The 22,655-nt window shown below is 44.8% G+C and overlaps 1 protein-coding gene across 2 annotated transcripts in view; it reads left to right on the forward strand.

Moving 5' to 3' along the window:
• The window catches only part of LOC106560616 (solute carrier organic anion transporter family member 2A1), a 43,134-nt gene that overhangs the window by 19,206 nt on the left and 1,273 nt on the right, over nucleotides 1–22,655 (forward strand). The window contains exons 2-13 of one of the 2 annotated variants that reach the window (XM_045687972.1): nucleotides 5,119–5,256; nucleotides 5,570–5,732; nucleotides 7,378–7,590; nucleotides 9,400–9,498; nucleotides 9,872–10,011; nucleotides 10,930–11,002; nucleotides 11,430–11,594; nucleotides 17,443–17,638; nucleotides 19,584–19,731; nucleotides 21,245–21,420; nucleotides 21,840–21,904; nucleotides 22,281–22,431. In XM_045687972.1, coding sequence (XP_045543928.1) covers nucleotides 5,119–5,256; nucleotides 5,570–5,732; nucleotides 7,378–7,590; nucleotides 9,400–9,498; nucleotides 9,872–10,011; nucleotides 10,930–11,002; nucleotides 11,430–11,594; nucleotides 17,443–17,638; nucleotides 19,584–19,731; nucleotides 21,245–21,420; nucleotides 21,840–21,904; nucleotides 22,281–22,336 — 1,632 coding nt within the window. In that variant the 3' untranslated portion in view covers nucleotides 22,337–22,431. Of the gene's footprint in view, nucleotides 1–5,118; nucleotides 5,257–5,569; nucleotides 5,733–7,377; nucleotides 7,591–9,399; nucleotides 9,499–9,871; nucleotides 10,012–10,929; nucleotides 11,003–11,429; nucleotides 11,595–17,442; nucleotides 17,639–19,583; nucleotides 19,732–21,244; nucleotides 21,421–21,839; nucleotides 21,905–22,280; nucleotides 22,432–22,458; nucleotides 22,580–22,655 lie in introns of those variants that run through there. The other variant, XM_045687971.1, reaches the window with a different exon arrangement.

The following is a 22,655-nucleotide window of genomic DNA, read 5'->3' on the forward strand; positions in this document are numbered from 1 at the left end:
AGACTAACAGTGAAATACTTACTTACGGATACTTTTCCAACAATTCAGAGATAGATAAAACTTTTTTTTTATGTAGTGACATGAGGAATAAATAGAGTGAATAACGAGTAGAAATAACATGGCTTTATACAGGAAGTAGCAGGTAATAACATGGCTTTATACAGGAAGTACCAGGTAATAACATGGTCATGTACAGGAAGTACCAGGTAATAGCATGGCTATATACAGGAAGTACCAGGTAATAACATGGCTATATACAGGAAGTACCAGGTAATAACATGGCTATATACAGGAAGTACCGGGTAATAACATGGCTATATACAGGAAGTACCAGGTAATAACATGGCCATATACAGGAAGTACTGGGTAATAACATGGCCATATACCGGAAGTACCGGGTAATAACATGGCTTTATACAGGAAGTACCGGGTAGTAACATGGCTATATACAGGAAGTACCAGGCAATAACATGACTATATACAGGAAGTACCAGGTAATAACATGGCTATATACAGGAAGTACCCGATAATAACATGGCTATATACAGGAAGTACCAGGTAATAACATGGCTATATACAGGAAATACCAGATAATAACATGGCTATATAAAGGGAGAACCAGTACTGAGTTGATGTGCAGGGGTACATGGTAATTGAGGTAGCTATGTACATACAGTATAGGTAGGGGTGAAGTGACTAGGCAACAGGACACTTAATAGGCTGTAGCAGCAGCGTGTGTGCACGAGCTGTGTGTGTGTGTGTGTGTGTGTGCACATGCTGTGTGTGCTTGGGGGCGTGCGTGTGTGTGTTGGGGTGTCAGTGTGAGTGTGTGGGTAGAGTCCAGTGTGTGGGGTCGAGAGTCCGGTGTGTGGGGTTGAGAGTCCGGTGTGTGGGGTCGAGAGTCCGGTGTGCGGGGTCGAGAGTCCGGTGTGCGGGGTCGAGAGTCCGGTGTGCGGGGTCGAGAGTCCGGTGTGCGGGGTCAAGAGTCCGGTGTGCGGGGTCGAGAGTCCGGTGTGCGGGGTCGAGAGTCAGTGCAGGCAGCCTGGTCTCATTGACTATACGTAACATGGTAATAGTAATACCGGGACATTCAAATTAGAATGATATATTACATTTGGTATGGTTCCGTAAGACAGAAGGTTACTCATGATATATTACGTTTGGTATGCTTCCATAAGACAGAAGGTTACTTAAGGCCTAACTTGAACAACCAGCAATGCAAAGTTTGCGTGTTTGAATCTCACCACGTTAGCAATTTAGCAACCTTGCAACTTAACTTACTAATATTTATCTACTTTGAAACTACTTAGCATGTTAGCTAACCCTTCCCCTAACCCTAACCTTAACCCTTTTAGCTAACACTAACCTTAACCCTTTAACCTAACTCTGAACTTTAACTTTAACCCCTAACCCATTAGCCAGCTAGCGTTAGCCAGCTAGCGTTAGCCACCTAGCAACCAAGTTAAAGTTAGCAACAACACATTTCAATTCGTAACATATTGCACGAAACGGTGTATGGGCATCCACAAATGGATACATACCATACGAAACGTAATATATCGTACAGACTAATACAAAATGCTCTGAGACCAGGTTGGTGCAGTGTTTTGGGTTGTGTATGTGGGTGTTTTGGGTTGTGTGTGTTTTGGGTTGTGTATGTGTGTGTTTTGGGTTGTGTGTGTTTTGGGTTGTGTATGTGTGTGTTGTGGTCTGTATGTGTGTTGGGGTGTGTTTGTGTGTGTTGGGGTGTGTATGTGTGTAGTGCACTACTATGGGCCATGGTCAAAAGAAGTGCACTACTATGGGCACTGGTCAAAAGAAGTGCACTACTATGGGCCCTGGTCAAAAGACGTGCACTACTATGGGCCCTGGTCAAAAGACGTGCACTACTATGGGCCCTGGTCAAAAGAAGTGCACTAATATGGGCCCTGGTCAAAAGAAGTGCACTACTATGGGCCCTGGTCAAAAGACGTGCACTACTATGGGCCCTGGTCAAAAGACGTGCACTACTATGGGCCCTGGTCAAAAGACGTGTACTACTATGGGCTCTGGTCAAAAGAAGTGCACTACTATGGGCCCTGGTCAAAAGAAGTGCACTACCGTAAAACACTGATTCTCAAAAAGCTGCCTGTCCCTTTTTAATAGCCAGGCAACGGCACACATTTCTGCAAATAAACGTCGGTTTCAAGTAAATGCTGTGTCTAAATGAATTGCTTAAGAGGACCACAAATTGTTTACAAGGTTTCATGTTTGATTTGTTACATTAAATAATTCAATAATCACTCAAAAAACAATGATGGGAATTATCCACTTTTATCGGCGGTGGTCATTGATTGCTAACAGCTAAGAACTTATCGCTAACTGGCAAACACAAAAAACAGTGAAAAACTTCAGGAGTTACAGAACCCCAGAAATTGGCAGAGTGACAAATTGCACAAAATGCCCAGTCAGAAGAGAATAACTCCATCAAGGATTATATATGTTTTTATGAGATTCTGGAATTAAATAATGAACTATGCAAATGAGCGAAAGCTGTGTGCATTAAAGGAAATAGATGCCTGGCTCAAATAAGTGGCTGTTGTGTTCAGTGATTTAAGTAAATAAACGCTGAGGATATTTATTTAAGTTTTACAGTATGTAGGGATTAAGGGTGCCATTTGGGAGACAGGTTCAGCCCATTTGAAAGGTGTCACAGTGACGTCTGTGCCCATCTGACCGACAGACAGACAGACAGACAGACAGACAGACCCAGTTCCAGAACACTGGGAAACGGCCAATGTAAATTTCATCACAGCGTGTCTCTGTGTCAGAGAAATAGATCCAAAGACAGGATTGTAAGCAAAGCAAACTTAAGTGATTGACTCATCTCTTGAAGCTGAGTACAGGGTAAACAAACAGCTTAGCGTGCCCGAGACCTCCATGTACTTTTCTCTACTATAAGTAAAGTACTCACTGTTCCTTTGTATGTTACTTTTTAAGACCTCTCTCTCAACTGAGGCCTGGCCATCATCAGCCACTGAATGCTATCCTTTAATAATGTTTATAAAGCATTGTACCTTTCGCAATGTGACCCTTGTTGGATCTGGAAAGACGAGACAACATACGACTTTACCTGGAGATTCCTCCTCCTAGCCTTTTAAGGAAAAGCTAGGAGGAGTAAGCAGTGAACTTTCAGGCAGAAGAGGAGAAAATAGCTTCAGTTTCTAATTGAAAACCTTTTGACTGCTACTCCAGGTTTCCATTTTTCGTCCGTGACCTACAGTGTCTTCAGATGTATCTCAGCCAACCAGCTGGTTACGTCCGTGACCTACAGTGTCTTCAGATGTACCTCAGCCAACCAGCTGGTTACGTCCGTGACCTACAGTGTCTTCAGATGTACCTCAGCCAACCAGCTGGTTACGTCCGTGACCTACAGTGTCTTCAGATGTATCTCAGCCAACCAGCTGGTTATGTCCGTGATCTACAGTGTCTTCAGATGTACCTCAGCCAACCAGCTGGTTACGTCCGTGACCTACAGTGTCTTCAGATGTATCTCAGCCAACCAGCTGGTTACGTCCGTGACCTACAGTGTCTTCAGATGTATCTCAGCCAACCAGCTGGTTACGTCCGTGACCTACAGTGTCTTCAGATGTACCTCAGCCAACCAGCTGGTTACGTCCGTGATCTACAGTGTCTTCAGATGTACCTCAGCCAACCAGCTGGTTACGTCCGTGATCTACAGTGTCTTCAGATGTATCTCAGCCAACCAGCTGGTTACGTCCGTGATCTACAGTGTCTTCAGATGTATCTCAGCCAACTAGCTGGTTACGTCCGTGATCTACAGTGTCTTCAGATGTATCTCAGCCAACCAGCTGGTTACGTCCGTGATCTACAGTGTCTTCAGATGTATCTCAGCCAACCAGCTGGTTACGTCCGTGACCTACAGTGTCTTCAGATGTATCTCAGCCAACCAGCTGGTTACGTCCGTGACCTACAGTGTCTTCAGATGTACCTCAGCCAACCAGCTGGTTACGTCCGTGATCTACAGTGTCTTCAGATGTACCTCAGCCAACCAGCTGGTTACGTCCGTGATCTACAGTGTCTTCAGATGTATCTCAGCCAACCAGCTGGTTACGTCCGTGATCTACAGTGTCTTCAGATGTATCTCAGCCAACCAGCTGGTTACGTCCGTGACCTACAGTGTCTTCAGATGTATCTCAGCCAACCAGCTGTTTACGTCCGTGACCTACAGTGTCTTCAGATGTATCTCAGCCAACCAGCTGGTTACGTCCGTGACCTACAGTGTCTTCAGATGTATCTCAGCCAACCAGCTGGTTACGTCCGTGACCTACAGTGTCTTCAGATGTATCTCAGCCAACCAGCTGGTTACGTCCGTGATCTACAGTGTCTTCAGATGTACCTCAGCCAACCAGCTGGTTACGTCCGTGACATACAGTGTCTTCAGATGTACCTCAGCCAACCAGCTGGTTTCATAACAGCCAAGGTTTTAACTGCTGTAAGCTACAGCGCTCTGAGTCTGTCGTCTCAGTCGGGAGCTGATGATGGAAACTCTCTGACACTGGCAAACATAATCCTCTTTTTTTTATCCTCTAAGTGCATCTCAAATGGTTCCTTATTCCCTAGATAGTCCACAACTTTTTACCAGGGCCCAAGGGTCAAAGGTAATGTACTATGTAGATAGCAGGGTGCCATTTGGGGCACAGCCAATAACATTGTTATTAATTGTTGTTACTTTAGTGCCTTTCTGGGGGGAAAAGTCACACTTTCTTTCAGACTGGGTCTGGACTAGACAGCCGATGTGGGATTTGTTGTGGCTGGAGACTATAATAAAGGCTGTCCATCCATAGGCTGTCCATTTTCTCTCTCTTCTCTTTCTCTCTCTCTTCCCTTTTTTCTCTCTCTCTCTCTCTTTCTTTCTCTCTTCTCTTTCTCTCTCTCTCTTCTCTTTCTCTCTCTCTCTCTCTTTCTCTCTTTCCTCTCTTTCTAATATATTGTCTCTCTCTCTCTTCTCTTTCTCTTTTCTCTTTCTCTCTCTCCTCTCTTTCTAACGTATTGTCTCTCTCTCTCTTTTCTCTTTCTCTCTCTCCTCTCTTTCTAACATATTGTCTCTCTCTCTAGCTGTTTGTGCTGTGTCATGGCCTGCTGCAGCTCACCCAGCTCCTGTACAGCTCCTACTTCAAGAGCACCATCACCACCATCGAGAGACGCTTTGGCCTCAGCAGTTTCTCCTCTGGCACCATCTCCTCTCTGCACGAGGTAGGAGCCAACCAGTAACCACAGCACAGTAAACTCATGTTCGATTAATCTCAGGTGGTGCTGAAAGAGCAGAAATGCATAGGCACTGAATGGTGTTGTGATATGACTAGTTATGTTAGTGTTATGTGAGTATGCCACCTGGTTTTGTTGAAGCACTGTCCAAGCCTTGCTCCTAGACAACGAGTAGAATACAAGCAGCCATTTACTAAGTGTGTGTCTCTCTCTCTCTCTCCCTCCCCGCTTCTCCCTCCCCCTTCTCCCTCTCTCTGCCCCCCCCTTCTCTCGCTCTCTGTCCCTCCCTCCCTCCCTCTAGGTGGGGAACACAATTCTGATAGTGTTTGTGAGTTACCTGGGCAGCAGGGTCCATCGGCCTCGTCTCATTGGACTGGGTGGTTTGCTGATGTCCATCAGTGCTCTGATCTTGGCCCTACCTCACTTCCTGTCCGAGCCCTATGACTACGACTCTGTCATGCATGGTAAGATCTTGGGATGAAATATATCTCTATTACAGCTAAAATAGTCTGCAATACCAAGGATACACTTCTAAGTATGGGTAGATTACATGGGCCGGTTTCCATCACACAGAATATCTGTAGAAAAGATTTGTTAGTCCAGGACTAGGCTGTTACTGTGTCCGGGAAACTGGTCCCGTGAGTTTTAAAACTTAGTGTATGGCAATGCAAGTATCATCCACAGTCAGTCTCTATAAAGCAGCAGTCCCAGTGTGTTGGACCTGGTTCCGCCTGTCATCGAGAGGATGGATGGATTTAGAGAGGATGGATGGATTTAGTGAGGATGGATGGATTTAGAGAGGATGAATGGATTTAGAGAGGATGGATGGATTTAGTGAGGATGGATGGATTTAGTGAGGATGGATGGATTTAGAGAGGATGGATGGATGGATTTAGAGAGGATGGATGGATTTAGAGAGGATGGATGGATTTAGAGAGATGGATGGATTTAGAGAGGATGGATGGATTTAGAGTGGTGGATTGTGGGAGCCAGGCTGGCTTGCAGGTGCTCTCTAGCTGAACCCGATCCACATAAATCAGATGGAAAATGTTCATCTCTGAGCACTCCAGGAAAGCCAAAACGATGAGGACTGTTTCCCAGGCTGTTGGTTTAACTGAGAGCTCTGTTCACTCTCCTCCTTCACACACACACACACACACACACACACACACACACACACACACACACACACACACGCACACAAATCAAATCAAATCAAATGTATTTATATAGCCCTTCGTACATCAGCTGATATCTCAAAGTGCTGTACAGAAACCCAGCCTAAAACCCCAAACAGCAAGCAATGCATGTGAAAGAAGCACGGTGGCTAGGAAAAACTCCCTAGGAAAAACTCCCTAGAAAGGCCAAAAACCTAGGAAGAAACTTAGAGAGGAACCAGGCTATGAGGGGTGGCCAGTCCTCTTCTGGCTGTGCCGGATGGATATTATAACAGAACATGGTCAAGATGTTAAAATGTTCATAAATGACCAACATGGTCAAATAATAATAATCATAGTAGTTGTCGAGGGTGCAACAAGCACGTCCGGTGAACAGGTCAGGGTTCCATAGCCGCAGGCAGAACAGTTGAAACTGGAGCCGCAGCACAGCCAGGTGGACTGGGGACAGCAAGGAGTCATCATGCCAGGTAGTCCTGAGGCATGGTCCTAGGGCTCACACACACACACACACACACACACACACACACACACACACACACACACACACACACACACACACACACACACACACACACACACCACCATACCACACACACCAGTACGCTTGGCTGGCTGACCTCCTCATTGTACCACTGAAGGGTCACATGAAACTCCAGGAACATGAAGTCAAGTGTGTGTGTGTTTTCTCCAGATCGCCAGGACCTGTGTTCCCTCCAGGGCACCTCCAACACCACAGAGGCCTGTAATTAACTGTGTGTGTGTTTTCTCCAGATCGCCAGGACCTGTGTTCCCTCCAGGGCACCTCCAACACCACAGAGGCCTGTAATTAACTGTGTGTGTGTTTTCTCCAGATCGCCAGGACCTGTGTTCCCTCCAGGGTACCTCCAACACCACAGAGGCCTGTAATTAACTGTGTGTGTGTTTTCTCCAGATCGCCAGGACCTGTGTTCCCTCCAGGACACCTCCAACATCACAGAGGCCTGTGGGAAGACAGAGATCAAGCGTATAGCGGACACCAACAACTTGTGGCTGCTGATGGCTATAGCTCAGCTGCTGTTCGGGGTGGGGTCTGTTCCCATACAACCCTTTGGTATCTCGTATGTGGATGACTTCGCCGGACGAGGCAACTCCCCCCTCTACATAGGTAAGAGGCCTGTAGCTCACTGAAACACTAGTCCCTCTACATAGGTAAGAGGCCTGTAGCTTACTGAAACACTAGACCCTCTACATAGGTAAGAGGCCTGCAGCTCACTGAAACACTGGTCCCTCTACATAGGTAAGAGGCCTGTAGCTCACTGAAACACTAGTCCCTCTGCATATGTAAGAGGCCTGCAGCTCACTGAAACACTAGACCCTCTACATCGGTAAAAGGCCTGTAGCTCACTGAAACACTAGTCCCTCTACATAGGTAAGAGGCCTGTAGCTTACTGAAACACTAGACCCTCTACATAGGTAAGAGGCCTGCAGCTCACTGAAACACTGGTCCCTCTACATAGGTAAGAGGCCTGTAGCTCACTGAAACACTAGTCCCTCTGCATATGTAAGAGGCCTGCAGCTCACTGAAACACTAGACCCTCTACATCGGTAAAAGGCCTGTAGCTCACTGAAACACTAGACCCTCTACATAGGCAAGAGGCCTGGAGCTCACTGAAACACTAGACCCTCTACATAGGTAAGAGGTCTGTAGCTCACTGAAACACTAGACCCTCTACATAGGCAAGAGGCCTGGAGCTCACTGAAACACTAGACCCTCTACATAGGTAAGAGGTCTGTAGCTCACTGAAACACTAGACCCTCTACATAGGTAAGAGGCCTGTAGCTCACTGAAACACTAGACCCTCTACATAGGTAAGAGGCCTGCAGCTCACTGAAACACTAGTCACTCTACATAGGTAAGAGGCCTGTAGCTCACTGAAACACTAGACCCTCTACATAGGCAAGAGGCCTGTAGCTCACTGAAACACTAGACCCTCTACATAGGTAAGAGGCCTGTAGCTCACTGAAACACTAGACCCTCTACATAGGTAAGAGGCCTGTAGCTCACTGAAACACTAGACCCTCTACATAGGTAAGAGGCCTGTAGCTCACTGAAACACTAGACCCTCTACATAGGTAAGAGGCCTGCAGCTCACTGAAACACTAGTCCCTCTACATAGGTAAGAGGCCTGTAGCTCACTGAAACACTAGACCCTCTACATAGGTAAGAGGCCTGTAGCTCACTGAAACACTAGACCCTCTACATAGGTAAGAGGCCTGTAGCTCACTGAAACACTATACCCTCTACATAGGTAAGAGGCCTGTAGCTCATTGAAACACTAGACCCTCTACATAGGTAAGAGGCCTGTAGCTCACTGAAACACTAGACCCTCTACATAGGTAAGAGGCCTGGAGCTCACTGAAACACTAGACCCTCTACATAGGTAAGAGGCCTGTAGCTCACTGAAACACTAGTATAATAATAAATATCAGACATCATAACAGCAGCATACCATCCTGCATCCCACTGCTGTCTTGCCTCTGAAGCTAAGCAGGGTTGGTCCTGGTCAGTCCCTGGATGGGAGACCAGATGCTACTGGAAGTGGTGTTGGAGGGCCAGTAGGAGGCACTTTTTCCTTTGGTCTAACGAAATGCCCCACGGCAATGATTGGGGACATTGCCCTGTGTAGGGTGCCACCTTTCGGATAGAATGTTAAACGGGTGTCCTGACTCTCTGTGGTCACTAAAGATCCCATGGAAATTATTGTAAGAGTAGGGGTGTTACCTAAGGGGCCTGGCTAAATTCCCAATCTGGCACTGAGACCATCACGGTCACCTAATCATCCCCAGCTTACAATTGGCTCATTCATCCCCCTCCTCTCCCCTGTAACTATTCCCCAGGTCGTTGATGTAAATGAGAACATGTTCTCAGTCAACTTCCCTGGTAAAATACCTTGACAGTCTCTCTTCTCCTCAGCCATCCTGTTTGCTCTGTCTGTGTTTGGACCTGCCTTTGGCTTCTTGCTGGGCTCCGTCATGCTGAGGATCTATGTGGACGTGGACAGAACCGGCTCAGGTAGGTACTGGGTTTTACATGGTGGACAGAACTAGTTCCGGTAGATACTGGGTTTGGATCGTTACATTGGTGGCAGAGGTTGTGTAGCTGGTTAAGAGGGTGGGATTGCATAGCTTGGGCTCATGTTGAAAAGCTGTTATCGATCTGTTTCTGTCCCTGCCTTGGTCTCTCTCTTACGATGTGTCTGTCTGTCTGTCTGTCTGTCTGTCTGTCTGTCTGTCTGTCTGTCTGTCTGTCTGTCTGTCTGTCTGTCTGTCTGTCTGTCTGTCTGTCTGTCCGTCCGTCCGTCCGTCCGTCCGTCCGTCCTTCTTTCTCCTCCTCTCTCTCCCTCCACACCCTCCCTCTAACTTTCCTCTCTCCTCTCTCCCTCCAGTCACCAATGCTGAGCTGACCCCTACAGACCCTCGCTGGGTGGGTGCGTGGTGGATGGGCCTCCTCATCTCCTCTGCCAGCCTAGCGCTGACCTCCGTCCCATACTTCTTCTTTCCTCGCAGCATGCCGCTGGAAAGCAATGTAGGTAACACTCCGTCACTGAAGTTCTGTCCTTGACCAGGGGCCCTATTCCCTATATAGTGAACGACCTTTGACCGGGGCCCTATTCCCTATATAGTGAATGACCTTTGACCAGGGGATGAATTTGGGATGCAGCCATAAATGCTTATAATTTGCTTATGAATGTGTCATAAAGTCTGTATGTTGCAACGCGTCAAATAAGGTGTTACTAAAATTCCCTAGTAAATAAAAACATTCCCCAAACCAAGGAGCATGCAGTGCTATGTTAGTATTGTGAGAGGAGGAATTATTAAGTAAACTATCTTCCTCAGGTTGTAAGAACAGGGGCCAGACACTAATATAATATCTATTGTCGTGTGTCGTTATACTGAATGACTTGAAATACCTACAGCTTAAAAAGAAAATATTTTCTGGGTAAATTATTCTCAGGTTATACTGACCTCTTCTGGTATGGAGCCAGTAGTGCAAATGATTACATTACTGTAGACTTATAACACAAAGCGGGGCCTAGACTAGTGTCCTGTCCAGGGGGTGCACTCGTATATATCAAGATTCTCTGTCTCCCTCTCTCTCTCTCTCTCTCTCTCTCTCTCTCTCTCTCTCTCTCTCTCTCTCTCTCTGTCTCTCTCTGTCTCTGTCTCTCTCTGTCTCTCTCTGTCTCTCTCTCTGTCTCTCTCTCTGTCTCTCTCTCTCTCTGTCTCTCTGTCTCTCTCTCTCTCTGTCTCTCTCCCTCTCTCTGTCTCTCTCCCTCTCTCCGTCTCTCTGTCTCTCTATAAAACATTTTGAATAATGAAATAAAAACCGCTTCTCTTTTGCTTTCTTCACCCGTCTGAAAATATTTTCTTCCAAAATAAAAGCTCAAATGATGCATGCGTTGTTTCTGCCATACGTCAACCTGAATGTATTGTTTCCTTGCAGAGTGGAACTGAAACTACCATTCAGAATGAAGACTCCAAAAAGCCTGAGTTCTCAATGCTTGATTTCCTTAAGAGTAAGTCCTCTATAGACAGACTGACTGACTGACACACACACACACACACACATACACACACACACACACACACACACACACACACACACACACACACACACACACACACACACACACACACACACACACACACACACACACACACACACACACACACTCTGGCAGACATCAGCCATTGCCTGATCGACTAACACACTTGGACACATTTGTGAATGTTGCTGACAGGCATGATTACAACAACACAGCTTAAACGTTCCATAGCTAGGAGATGTAGTCACCGTTGTTGGTACCGGTCCCTCTGACCATTGTTTTGAGAAACTTGTTTCACACTTGAATATTGTGTGTTTTATAGGATACTGTATTTCTTAGTGAACTGACTAATTTATTTGTGTACGTCTGTGTGTCCTCTCTGTTCCTCTCTCCCCAGTGTTCCCCAGGCTGTTTGTCCGTCTGCTCCTCAGTCCTCTGTTCCTGCTGTTGGTTCTGTCTCAGTGCTGTTTCTCTTCAGTCATCGCTGGCCTCGCCACCTTCCTCACCAAGTTCCTGGAGAGACAGTACAGCACGACTGCCGCTTACAGCAGCCTCCTCATAGGTCAGTGCAGCACGACCACCCCTTACAGCAACTTGCTCATAGGTCAGTGCAGGTCCACTGCCTCCTCATAGGTCAGTACAGCACCACTATATCCTCATAGGCCAGTACAGTACCACTGCTTCCTCATAGGTCAGTACAGCACGACCACCGCATACAGCAACCTCCTCATAGGTCAGTACAGCACCACTGCCTCCTCATAGGTCAGTGCAGCACCACAGCCTCCTCATAGGTCAGTGCAGCACCACTGCCTCCTCATAGGTCAGCACCACAGCCTCCTCATAGGTCAGTACAGCACTACTGTCTCCTCATAGGTCAGTACAGCACTACTGTCTCCTCATAGGTCAGTACAGTACCACTGCCTCCTCATAGGTCAGTACAGTACCACTGCCTCCTCATAGGTCAGCACCAGAGCCTCCTCATAGGTCAGTACAGCACCACTGCCTCCTCATAGGTCAGTACAGCACTACTGTCTCCTCATAGGTCAGTACAGTACCACTGCCTCCTCATAGGTCAGTACAGCACCACTGCCTCCTCATAGGTCAGTACAGCACTACTGCCTCCTCATAGGTCAGTACAGCACCACTGCCTCCTCATAGGTCAGTACAGCACTACTGCCTCCTCATAGGTCAGTACAGCACTACTGCCTCCTCATAGGTCAGTACAGCACTACTGCATCCTCATAGGTCAGTACAGCACTACTGCCTCCTCATAGGTCAGTACAGCACTACTGCCTCCTCATAGGTCAGTACAGCACTACTGCCTCCTCATAGGTCAGTACAGCACTACTGCCTCCTCATAGACCAGTACAGCACTACTGCCTCCTCATAGGTCAGTACAGCACTATTGCCTCCTCATAGGTCAGTACAGCACTACTGCCTCCTCATAGGTCAGTACAGCACCACTGCCTCCTCATAGGTCAGTACAGTACCACTGCTTCCTCATAGGTCAGTACAGCACTACTGCCTCCTCATAGGTCAGTACAGTACCACAAGGGCCGTGGGGGAAACATCTTGAATCTCCTCATTGCTTCCCAGCTAAATTAACCTACATTTTATGAATTTTTTGATATACTGTATATATGTTTGTTTCACACTATGTTGAGGTAAAAATCGGAGTATAATGTATGGATGGATGTCAACCCCAACACATGTCATTGTCACCAATCAAATGCATTAGAGTTTAAATTTTTTTTTTTAAAGACTGACTACCTCCTCCATTGATTTTGTGTATGCTAGCTATGCTAATCAGTTATCATTTAGCAGTCAGTTCTTCTAGACATGAAAATAAAAAAACCGTTTAACTGTTACGCAACAAAAAAAACAGACAAATATATCCAGAACAGACTTCAGTAACCACATGGTGGTTCTGTTACAATATATAAAATCATGATGGATTTTTTACAAATATCCACTTTGTTAAATCAGATTTGTTGAATGTGCGCCAATCTGATCAACGGAACGGTCTGCGTTCAAACAAACCCCCTTTACCACATCTTTGTGGAACAGATGAAATGGGGATACCTAGTCAGTTGTACAACTGAATACTTTTTGCATTTAACCCAACTCCTCCTCTGAATCAGAGAGGTGGGGGGGGGGCTGCCTTAATCGACATCCACATCTTCGGCGCCCGGGGAACAGTGTGTTAACTGCCTTGTTCAGGGGCAGAACAACAGATTTTTACCTTGCCCTGCTCGGAGATTCGATCCAGCAACCTTTCAGTTACTGGCCCAATGCTCTAACCACTAGGCTACCTACCTCCCCCTCTAACCACTAGACTACCTACCACTCCTACATTCTAACCACTAGGCTACCTACCACCCCTACACTCTAACCACTAGGCTACCTACCACCCCTACACTCTAACCACAAGGCTACCTGGCATGGAGTTGAAGACATAGATCTCTGTTCTTCACTTGGGATTGTTATGATAATGGTTTACATCAAAGAGTTCAACATACTGTTGTGGTGTGAAAAGGCTGTCTCTAAGGATGCTGGTAGAAAGTGAGTATTGAAACCGTATTATATCTGGTGTCTAGTCCTGGCTAAGCATTCATCTATCTGTGGGATCAGCAGCGCTTGTATAGTCTGGGATAGAGGTGGCACCACAGGTAAAAAAAATGGTGTGGAAAAATTCATGCTTTTTTCGTTTCTGGGGCCTGGAGTTTTTCCTGATCTCATGACCTGGTCTGGTAAATTATTATTACAACATATTATTATTATTATATATATATAGCTTCCCTTTTCATCTGTCCTATGACTATATGGCTGGGGTGTGAATTGGAAAATATTCCTGGCCTAAGGTGGATCAAACCCTTCAAACTACCACGTGTTCATAGTGTCTGTGTAGACTTCTGCTCTGTGGCGGAAGTTGTAGAATCTTTACTTTTGTGCCACAAACAATTGTGAATAATCACCAACAGTGGAAATAATATGCCAACATTACTGGACTAACAAACTGACTGACTAACTTTTCCAGGAACAGTATGCCTTGGGTAGAAGCAGCAAATCATTTCATATTCTTTATCTTGTGCCAAACACATTTATTCACTGAGTCTACATTATTAACGTTAGCTGCTGGCTACATGATTGCATCAATCTAGCCAGCTAATGTTAGCCAGCTAGCTATCTAGCTACGCTACTAAAGCTAACGTTAGTAGTTTTGTGAGCTAGCTATAGATTGGATCGTTCTAGCTAGTTTTAGAGGATGACTAAACTGCTTTAATTAACACATACACAGTGCCTTCAGAAAGTATTGATACCCCATGACGTATTCCACATTTTTTGTTGAGTTACAGCTGTGTTTGAAATTTACAGCTTGACTGAGGGACCTTACAGATAATTGTATGTGTGGGGTACAGAGATGAGGTAGTCGTTCAGAAATCATGTTTAACACTATTATTGCTTACAGAGTGAGTCCATTTTTACTCCTGAAATGATTTAGGCTTGCCATAACAAAGGGGATGAATACTTAATGACTCAAGACATTTCAGCTTTCATTTTAACTTTGAAAACATGATTACCATGGCTTGCGAAAGTATTCACCCCCTTGGCATTTTTCCTATTTTGTTGCCTTACAACCTGGAATTAAAATAGATTTTTGGGGGGTTTGCATAATTTGATTTACATGCCTACCACTTTGAAGTATGAAACAATTGTGAAATTGTGAAACAAACAAGAAATAAGACAAAAAAAACGGAAAACTTGAGCGTGCATAACTATTCACCCCCCAAAGTCAATACTTTGTAGAGCCATCTTTTACAGCAATTACAGCTGCAAGTCTCTTGGGATATGTCTCTATAAGCTTGGCATATCTAGCCACTGGGATTTTTGCCCGTTCTTCAAGGCAAAACTGCTCCAGCTCCTTCTAGTTGGATGGGTTCCGCTGGTGTACAGTAATTTTAAGTCATACCACATATTCTCAATTGGATTGAGTTCTGAGCTTTGACTAGGCCATTCCAAGACATTTAAATGTTTCCCCTTAAACCACTCAAGTGTTGCTTTAGCAGTATGCTTAGGGACCTCTGTCCCAGTCTCAAATCTCTGGAAGACTGAAACAGATTTCCCCCAAAAATATCCCTGTACTTAGCGCCAATTATCATTCCTTCAAATTCTGACCAGTTTCCCAGTCCCTGCTGATGAAAAACATCCCCACAGCATGATGCTGCCATAGTTGTTCTCGGGGTGATGAGAGGGGTTGGGTTTGCGCCAGAAATAGCCTTTTCCTTGATGGCCGAAAAGCTCAATTTCAGTTTCATTTGACCAGAGTACCTTCTTCCATATTTTTGGGGAGTCTCCCACATGCCTTTTGGCGAACACCAAACGTGTTTGCTTATTTTTTTCTTTTTAAGCAATTTCTTTTTTCTGGCCACTCTTCTGTAAAGCCCAGTTCTGTGGAGTGGTACTGCTTAAAGTGGTCCTATTGACAGATAGTCCAATCTCCGCTGTGGAGCTCTGCAACTCCTTCAGGGTTATTTTTGTTTCCTTGTTGCCTCTCTGATTAATGCCCTCCTTGCCTGGTCTGTGAGTTTTGGAGGGTGGCCCTCTCTTGGTAGGTTTGTTGTGGTGCCATATTCTTTACATTTTTTAATAATGGATTTAATGGTGCTCTGTGGGATGTTCAAAGTTTTGGATATTTTTTTAGAACCCAACCCTGATCTGTACTTCTCCACAACTTTGTCCCTGACCTGTTTGGAAGCTCCTTGGTCTTCATGGTGCCGATTGCTTGGTGTTGCCCCTTGCTTAGTGGTGTTGCAGACTCTGGGGCCTTTCAGGACAGGTGTATATATACTGAGATCATGTGACAGATCATGTGACAGATCATGTGACACTTAGATTGCACACAGGTGGACTTTATTTAACTAATTATGTGACTTCTGAAGGTAATTGGTTGCACCAGATCTTATTTAGGGGATTCATGGCAAAGGGGGTGAATACATATGCACGCACCACCTTTCCGTTAAAAAAATTATAATAATAATTTTAAACAAGTTATTTTTTTCATTTCACTTCACCAATTGGGACTATTTTGTGTATGTCAAATCAAATCAAATCAAATGTATTTATATAGCCCTTCGTACATCAGCTGATATCTCAAAGTGCTGTACAGAAACCCAGCCTAAAACCACAAACAGCAAGCAATGCATGTGAAAGAAGCACGGTGGCTAGGAAAAACTCCCTAGGAAAAACTCCCTAGAAAGGCCAAAAACCTAGGAAGAAACCTAGAGAGGAACCAGGCTATGAGGGGTGGCCAGTCCTCTTCTGGCTGTGCAGGGTGGATATTATAACAGAACATGGTCAAGATGTTAAAATGTTCATAAATGACCAGCATGGTCAAATAATAATAATCATAGTAGTTGTCGAGGGTGCAACAAGCACGTCCGGTGAACAGGTCAGGGTTCCATAGCCGCAGGCAGAACAGTTGAAACTGGAGCAGCAGCACGGCCAGGTGGACTGGGGACAGCAAGGAGTCATCATACCAGGTAGTCCTGAGGCATGGTCCTAGGGCTCAGGTCCTCCGAGAGAAAGACAGAAAGAGAGAAAGAGAGAATTAGAGAGAGCATATTTAAATTCACACAGGACACCGGATAAGACAAGAGAAATACTCCAGATGTAACAGACTGACCCTAGCCCCCCGACACATAAACTATTGCAGCATAAATACTGGAGGCTGAGACAGGAGGGATCAGAAGACACTGTGGCCCCATCCGATGATACCCCCGGACAGGGCCAAACAGGCAGGATAGGTGAACCCACCTGTCACAGCGAGCATGGGGGGGTGGGTTACCGTGTGAAATCCCAGGTTGTATTCACCAGAAAACACAAATGGGCTGAAATTTGGGGTGGTACTACGTCAACTTGTTCAGTAAGAGATGACTGCTTTCTTTTTCATTGCACATTTTTTTCTACGTTTTTTTTCTTCTATGACGTGAACTAATAAATATCTGGTAAACGCGTTTGGTGCTGCTGCTTTTTGAAAATGTTATGGCGGCGCCATTTCAGATTGAAAAGTACTGGGGCAAATGCTGTCTCGCTACACACGTTTTCCTGCGGCTCTGATCTGGGTACCAGTCTCTGTAACATTCCACTCCTTGTACTCTGTGTCATGTACTAGCTGAACCAGAGACTGGCAACCAGGCTAGCGTTTTGTATGCCTGAGACAATAAAGTTGATCTTATCTTTTAGTGAAGTCAAATCAGCTCACTAAGTACTCTTTCATACTATCTCTGTCTATGTAGTCCTGTATGTAGAGATCGATACACCACACAGATACAAAGAAACAGTATACAGTTACATACTGTGGAGAAAGTATTTAAATCTGTTCTGCTCTCAAATCGTGTCTTCTCCCTCAGGTGCGGTGAACCTTCCGTCCGTTGCTGTGGGGATGCTGGTGGGTGGAGTCATCATGAAGAGGACAGGTCTCTCTCTGAAAACCATCCCTCGTTTCTCTGTCGCCATGCTCACCATCTCTGTCATCCTCATCATCCCTCTCTTCTTCATGGGCTGTCCCACACAGAGGGTGGCGAAGGTCAACTACACACCCCATGGGTGAGTCAGAGAAGGGATCTGCATCTTTGCCAAACAGTTACATATTTGGAGGGCCTTGTCCTGACTGATTGAGCCATGTAGCCCTGGCTGATTGGGCCATGTCCTGACTGATTGGGCCATGTCCTGGCTGATTGGGCCATGTCCTGGTTGGTTGGGCCATGTCCTGACTGATTGGGCCATGTAGCCCTGGTTGATTGGGCCATGTCCTGACTGATTGGGCCATGAAGCCCTGGTTGATTGGGCCATGTCCTGACTGATTGGGCCATGTAGCCCTGGTTGGTTGGGCCATGTGCCCTGGCTGATTGGGCCATGTTCTGGCTGATTAGGCCATGTAGACCTGATTGATTGGGCCATGTCTTGGTTGGTTGGGCCATTTACCCTGGCTGATTGGGCCATGTCCTGGCTGATTGGGCCATGTAGCCTTGGTTGATTGGGCCATGTCTTGGTTGATTGGGCCATGTAGCCCTGGTTGATTGGGCCATGTGCCCTGGTTGATTGGGCCATGTGGCCCTGGTTGATTGGGCATTGTGCCCTGGTGGATTGGGCCACGTCAGTGCATTGGGCCGTGTCCTGGTTGATTGGGTCATCTCCTGGTTGACTATATGGTTTCATGGGACATGGATGTTGTTGAACTATTCATGAAGTCTCCACTATTTTCTCTTTAATAATGATACTGTTTGATTGAGCCATGTCCTGGATGATTGGGCCATGTCCTGTTTGATTGGGCCATGACCTGTTTGATTGGGCCATGTCCTGGCTGATTGGGCCATGTCCTGTTTGATTGGGCCATGACCTGTTTGATTGGGCCATGTCCTGGTTGATTGGGTCATGTCCTGTTTGATTGGGCCATGTCCTGTTTGATTGGGCCATGTCATGGCTGATTGGCCCATGGCCTTGCCTGATTGGGCCATATCCTGTTTGATTGGGCCATGACCTGTTTGATTGGGCCATGTCCTGGTTGATTGGGTCATGTCCTGGCTGATTGGGCCATGTCCTGTTTGATTGGGCCATGTCCTGTTTGATTGGGCCATGTACTGTTTGATTGGGCCATGTCTGGCTGATTGGGCCATGTGCCCTGGCTGATTGGGCCATATCCTGGCTGATTGGGCCCTTTCCTGGTTCATTTTGCCCTGCCCTGGCTGATTGGGCCCTGTCCTGCCTGATTGGGCTGTTGTTGATGTGTATGTTTGTAGTTTGTCATTTTGGGGATGCTGTGTTACTGTCTCTGTAGTTTGACAGTTGATATTTTGAAGGTTTTTAATACGTGGAGTTCTAGGGAGGTCATGAGGACTAGAGGACAGAAGCATTTTAATTCATTGGATAAAAAAAGAGCCTGGTGAAACACTTGCACAAGCCCATCAGTTATAATATTGTCAGGTCTTGAGGACATTGAACTTAATTTATCTTTCTTTTTGATATTACACAAGCAAACATACGGAGCCTTGTGAACTTTGCAGAAGACAACGCTAATTAACTAGCCACTTGTGGACACTAAGACCAGGCTACTGTTTGGCGCTGTGCCACTGGTGAACCCAAACAACTAGGGATGTTGTTACTACAGTACAACACCAAACAGAGGCTAATGAACAACATGTAACATTAACAGGAACCCTGGTCTTTACCCCATAACCCCGTATCTCGGTTGTCTTCTGTTATGTGGTTTGGCACTGAACTCTACTGATGAACTTAACTCCACCCAGAACTCTGCTGTGATCCAATAACCCTTAAATAAACAGTGGAAATGCCATTTTCACACTACTGAGCTGAGCCGAGCTAAGCCAAGCCTAGCTAGCCTTGTACTCATCTGGCCTGCTTGGTACCGTGCTGGAAAGGTCCATATGAAAAACCAATATATGTGCCAGCTCAACACAATAATGTAGAAAAAGGCTATAACTCTATTGTGACACCCTAACCCATTCTCTAAACATCTTCTCCCGTCCCACAGGTTTCTGGCCACCTGTTATTCCAACTGCTCCTGTCCGGTTAACGCCTTTAACCCGGTGTGTGGATCTGACAACACTGAGTACCTGTCTCCCTGCCACGCAGGCTGCAAAGAGTACACCAAAGACCCCAAGAATAAATTCAGGGTTCTGGTACGTGGCCATTTAATCTCAGGCTTCTAATGAGTGCATATTCATCTGCTTTGATTGCAGAAAGATAAGTCCAAAGGAAGTTAGGGAAGTGATATGGCATAACTGAACCAATGGTAATGTTACAGATGTAAGATCTTCATTTTATCACCCAGTAAATGTCCTGTACAGCAGGAAATGCAAACTTGTAGTGTAAAGTACTACTTAAGTCATTTTTGGGGGGGTATCTGTACTTTACTATTTATATTTTTGACAACTTTAACTTCACTACATTCCTAAAGAAAATAATGTACTTTTTACTCCATACATTTTCCCTGACACCCAAAAGTACATGTTATATTTTGGATGCTTGGCAGGACAGGAATAAGGTCTAATTCACACACTTATCCAGAGAACATCCCTGGTAATCCTCTGTCTCTGATCTGGTGGACTCACTAAACACATACTTAGTTTGTAAATTATGTCTGAGTGTTGGAGCTATCCGTAAATTAAGAAAACAAGAAATGGTGCTATCTTTATTGCTTAATATAAGGAATTTTAAATGATTTATACTTTTACTTTTGATACTTAAGTATATTTGAGCAATTACATTTACATTTGATACTTAAGTATATTAAAAACCAAATACTTTTAGACTTTTACTCAAGTGGTATTTTACTGGGTGATTCACTTTCGCAGAGTCATTTTCTATTAAGGTATCTTTACTTTTACTCAAGTAAGACAATTGGGTACTTTTTTTCACCACCGATTGTAGTGTACTCAAGGTTTTAAAAAGCTTCTAAAGATTCCACTTAAAAATGTCAGACTTGATTTGCCCTAACAAAAAATGTTTAGCAACCCGCTTACAAAAATGTCCATTAATTATAATCCACAAAATAATTCACATTTCCTGTTACTGCAGGGCCATGTCCTGGTATTTTCCTACTGTAAGAAACTGGTCAAATTAAGATCCTATATCTGTAAGGTCTAAATCTTCAACTGTTTGTATTGGTTAAACTGATTAAACCCAGTCTAGGAGAGTGTATTGGTCAGCAAGGCAGCCAGCCAGACATAGTGCTATGTGTCTGACTGTGTGCTACAGTCTCTACCTACAGTACAGCTACAGCTACATGATATGGATGTTAACAATCAATGGGCCAGTCCGATCCATCTGTAATCAGCCCTGGGACACAGGAAGTGTTTTCAGTGGAGTTAAACCACTTGTAGATGTTGCGGTAGTAGAGTAATCCACAAGCAGGACTGTGGCAAGGCTAATAGTTATATTGACTTGACTTAGTGTATATAATAGTCAATGCATGGTCATTATGTTGAATAGTTGAATTAGTTAGACTTCAATTCAGACCAAGAGTTAACTGTAGTTAACATTTGATTACAGTACTTTCAAATCAGTATAGGGTATCGGTCGTTCACAATTTAGCCATTTTGCTTCTTGAATCTGAGAAATGTATGGCATAATGTATATGTTGTCTATCTTTTATATATTGACACTGGTGTCTCCTGTGTTCTTCTACTGTAGAAGTACACAGACTGTATCTGTATAGCTTACAGACAGGGTAGTGGTGGGGGTACTGCCCGCCCCGGTCCTTGCCCCAACCAATGTCCTCACTATCTACTTCCTGTTATGTTCCTCATCTCTCTGGCCGGGTTGATCGCCTCCCTAACACACAATCCCATCTATATGATGGTCCTCAGGTAACCTCTCTCTCTCTCTCTAACACACAACCCCATCTATATGATGGAATATATTTTGATTTGTTTAACACTTTTTTTGGTTACTACATGATTCCATATGTGTTATTTCATCGTTTTTATGTCTTCACTATTATTCTACAATGTAGAAAATAGTAAAAATAAAGAAAAACCCTTGAATGAGTAGCTGTGTCCAAACCTTTGACTGGTAGTGAATATGATGGTCCTTAGCTAAATAATGACTGGATAAAGTGTAATTTCATTTAATTGTTCATTTTAATTTGATTTGATGTGAAATACTCCTCATGAGTAGCACAAAGTCCATAGAGAAGAAAACAATGAACATGCCTATTTAAGCTAAAACATAATATTTTTTTAATTTTTTTTATGTAATCTATCTTACTTTGCTTGAATTGTTTCAGAACTGTTCCCCATGAAGATAAATCCTTTGCCATAGGAGTCCAGTTTTTGCTCATGAGAGTGCTTGGTAAGTGTCCTCTTTCAGATGTATTCTTCATAAAGACAGATGTTCCTAAAGAAACACACAATGGAATATAATAATATATCAAATCCACCGCTCCAGGATATGACCCGTCTTCTAGGATATGACCCGTCTTCTAGGATATGACCCGTCTTTATCATCCGTCAGTGTAGTGTTACAGTGCCCTCTAGTGGATGACAACTGATGTGAACTATATTGAAATGCCGTTATTCTCTATGAACAATGTTATTGTTTAGAGTTATGTCTAAGATAATGTCCATATTATTGTATTATAACAGCCTGGTTTCCAGCCCTATTCAGCATGGTCATCCTCAGCTCCTGTATATAATGTTATGTATTGTAGGATCCTCCTCTATTCTAGCCTGGTTACCAGCCCCAGCCCTATTCAGCATGGTCATCCTCAGCTCCTGTATATAATGTTATGTATTGTAGGATCCTCCTCTATTCTAGCCTGGTTACCAGCCCCAGCCCTATTCAGCATGGTCATCCTCAGCTCCTGTACATAATGTTATGTATTGTGTGATCCTCCTCTATTCTAGCCTGGTTACCAGCCCCAGCCCTGTTCGGCATTGTCATCGACAGCTCCTGTATCTGGTGGAAATATTCCTGTGACAACCGGCTGGGCTGTGGTTACTATAACAATAACATCCTGAGGAACAGGTGAGAAAAAAGTATTATACAACTATTGTCATGCCTCATTTATACAAGTGAGAATGATTCATTGATTAATGTATTG

The sequence above is a fragment of the Salmo salar genome, chromosome ssa10, assembly GCF_905237065.1.
Source record: "Salmo salar chromosome ssa10, Ssal_v3.1, whole genome shotgun sequence".
NCBI classification, from domain to species: Eukaryota; Metazoa; Chordata; class Actinopteri; order Salmoniformes; family Salmonidae; genus Salmo; species Salmo salar.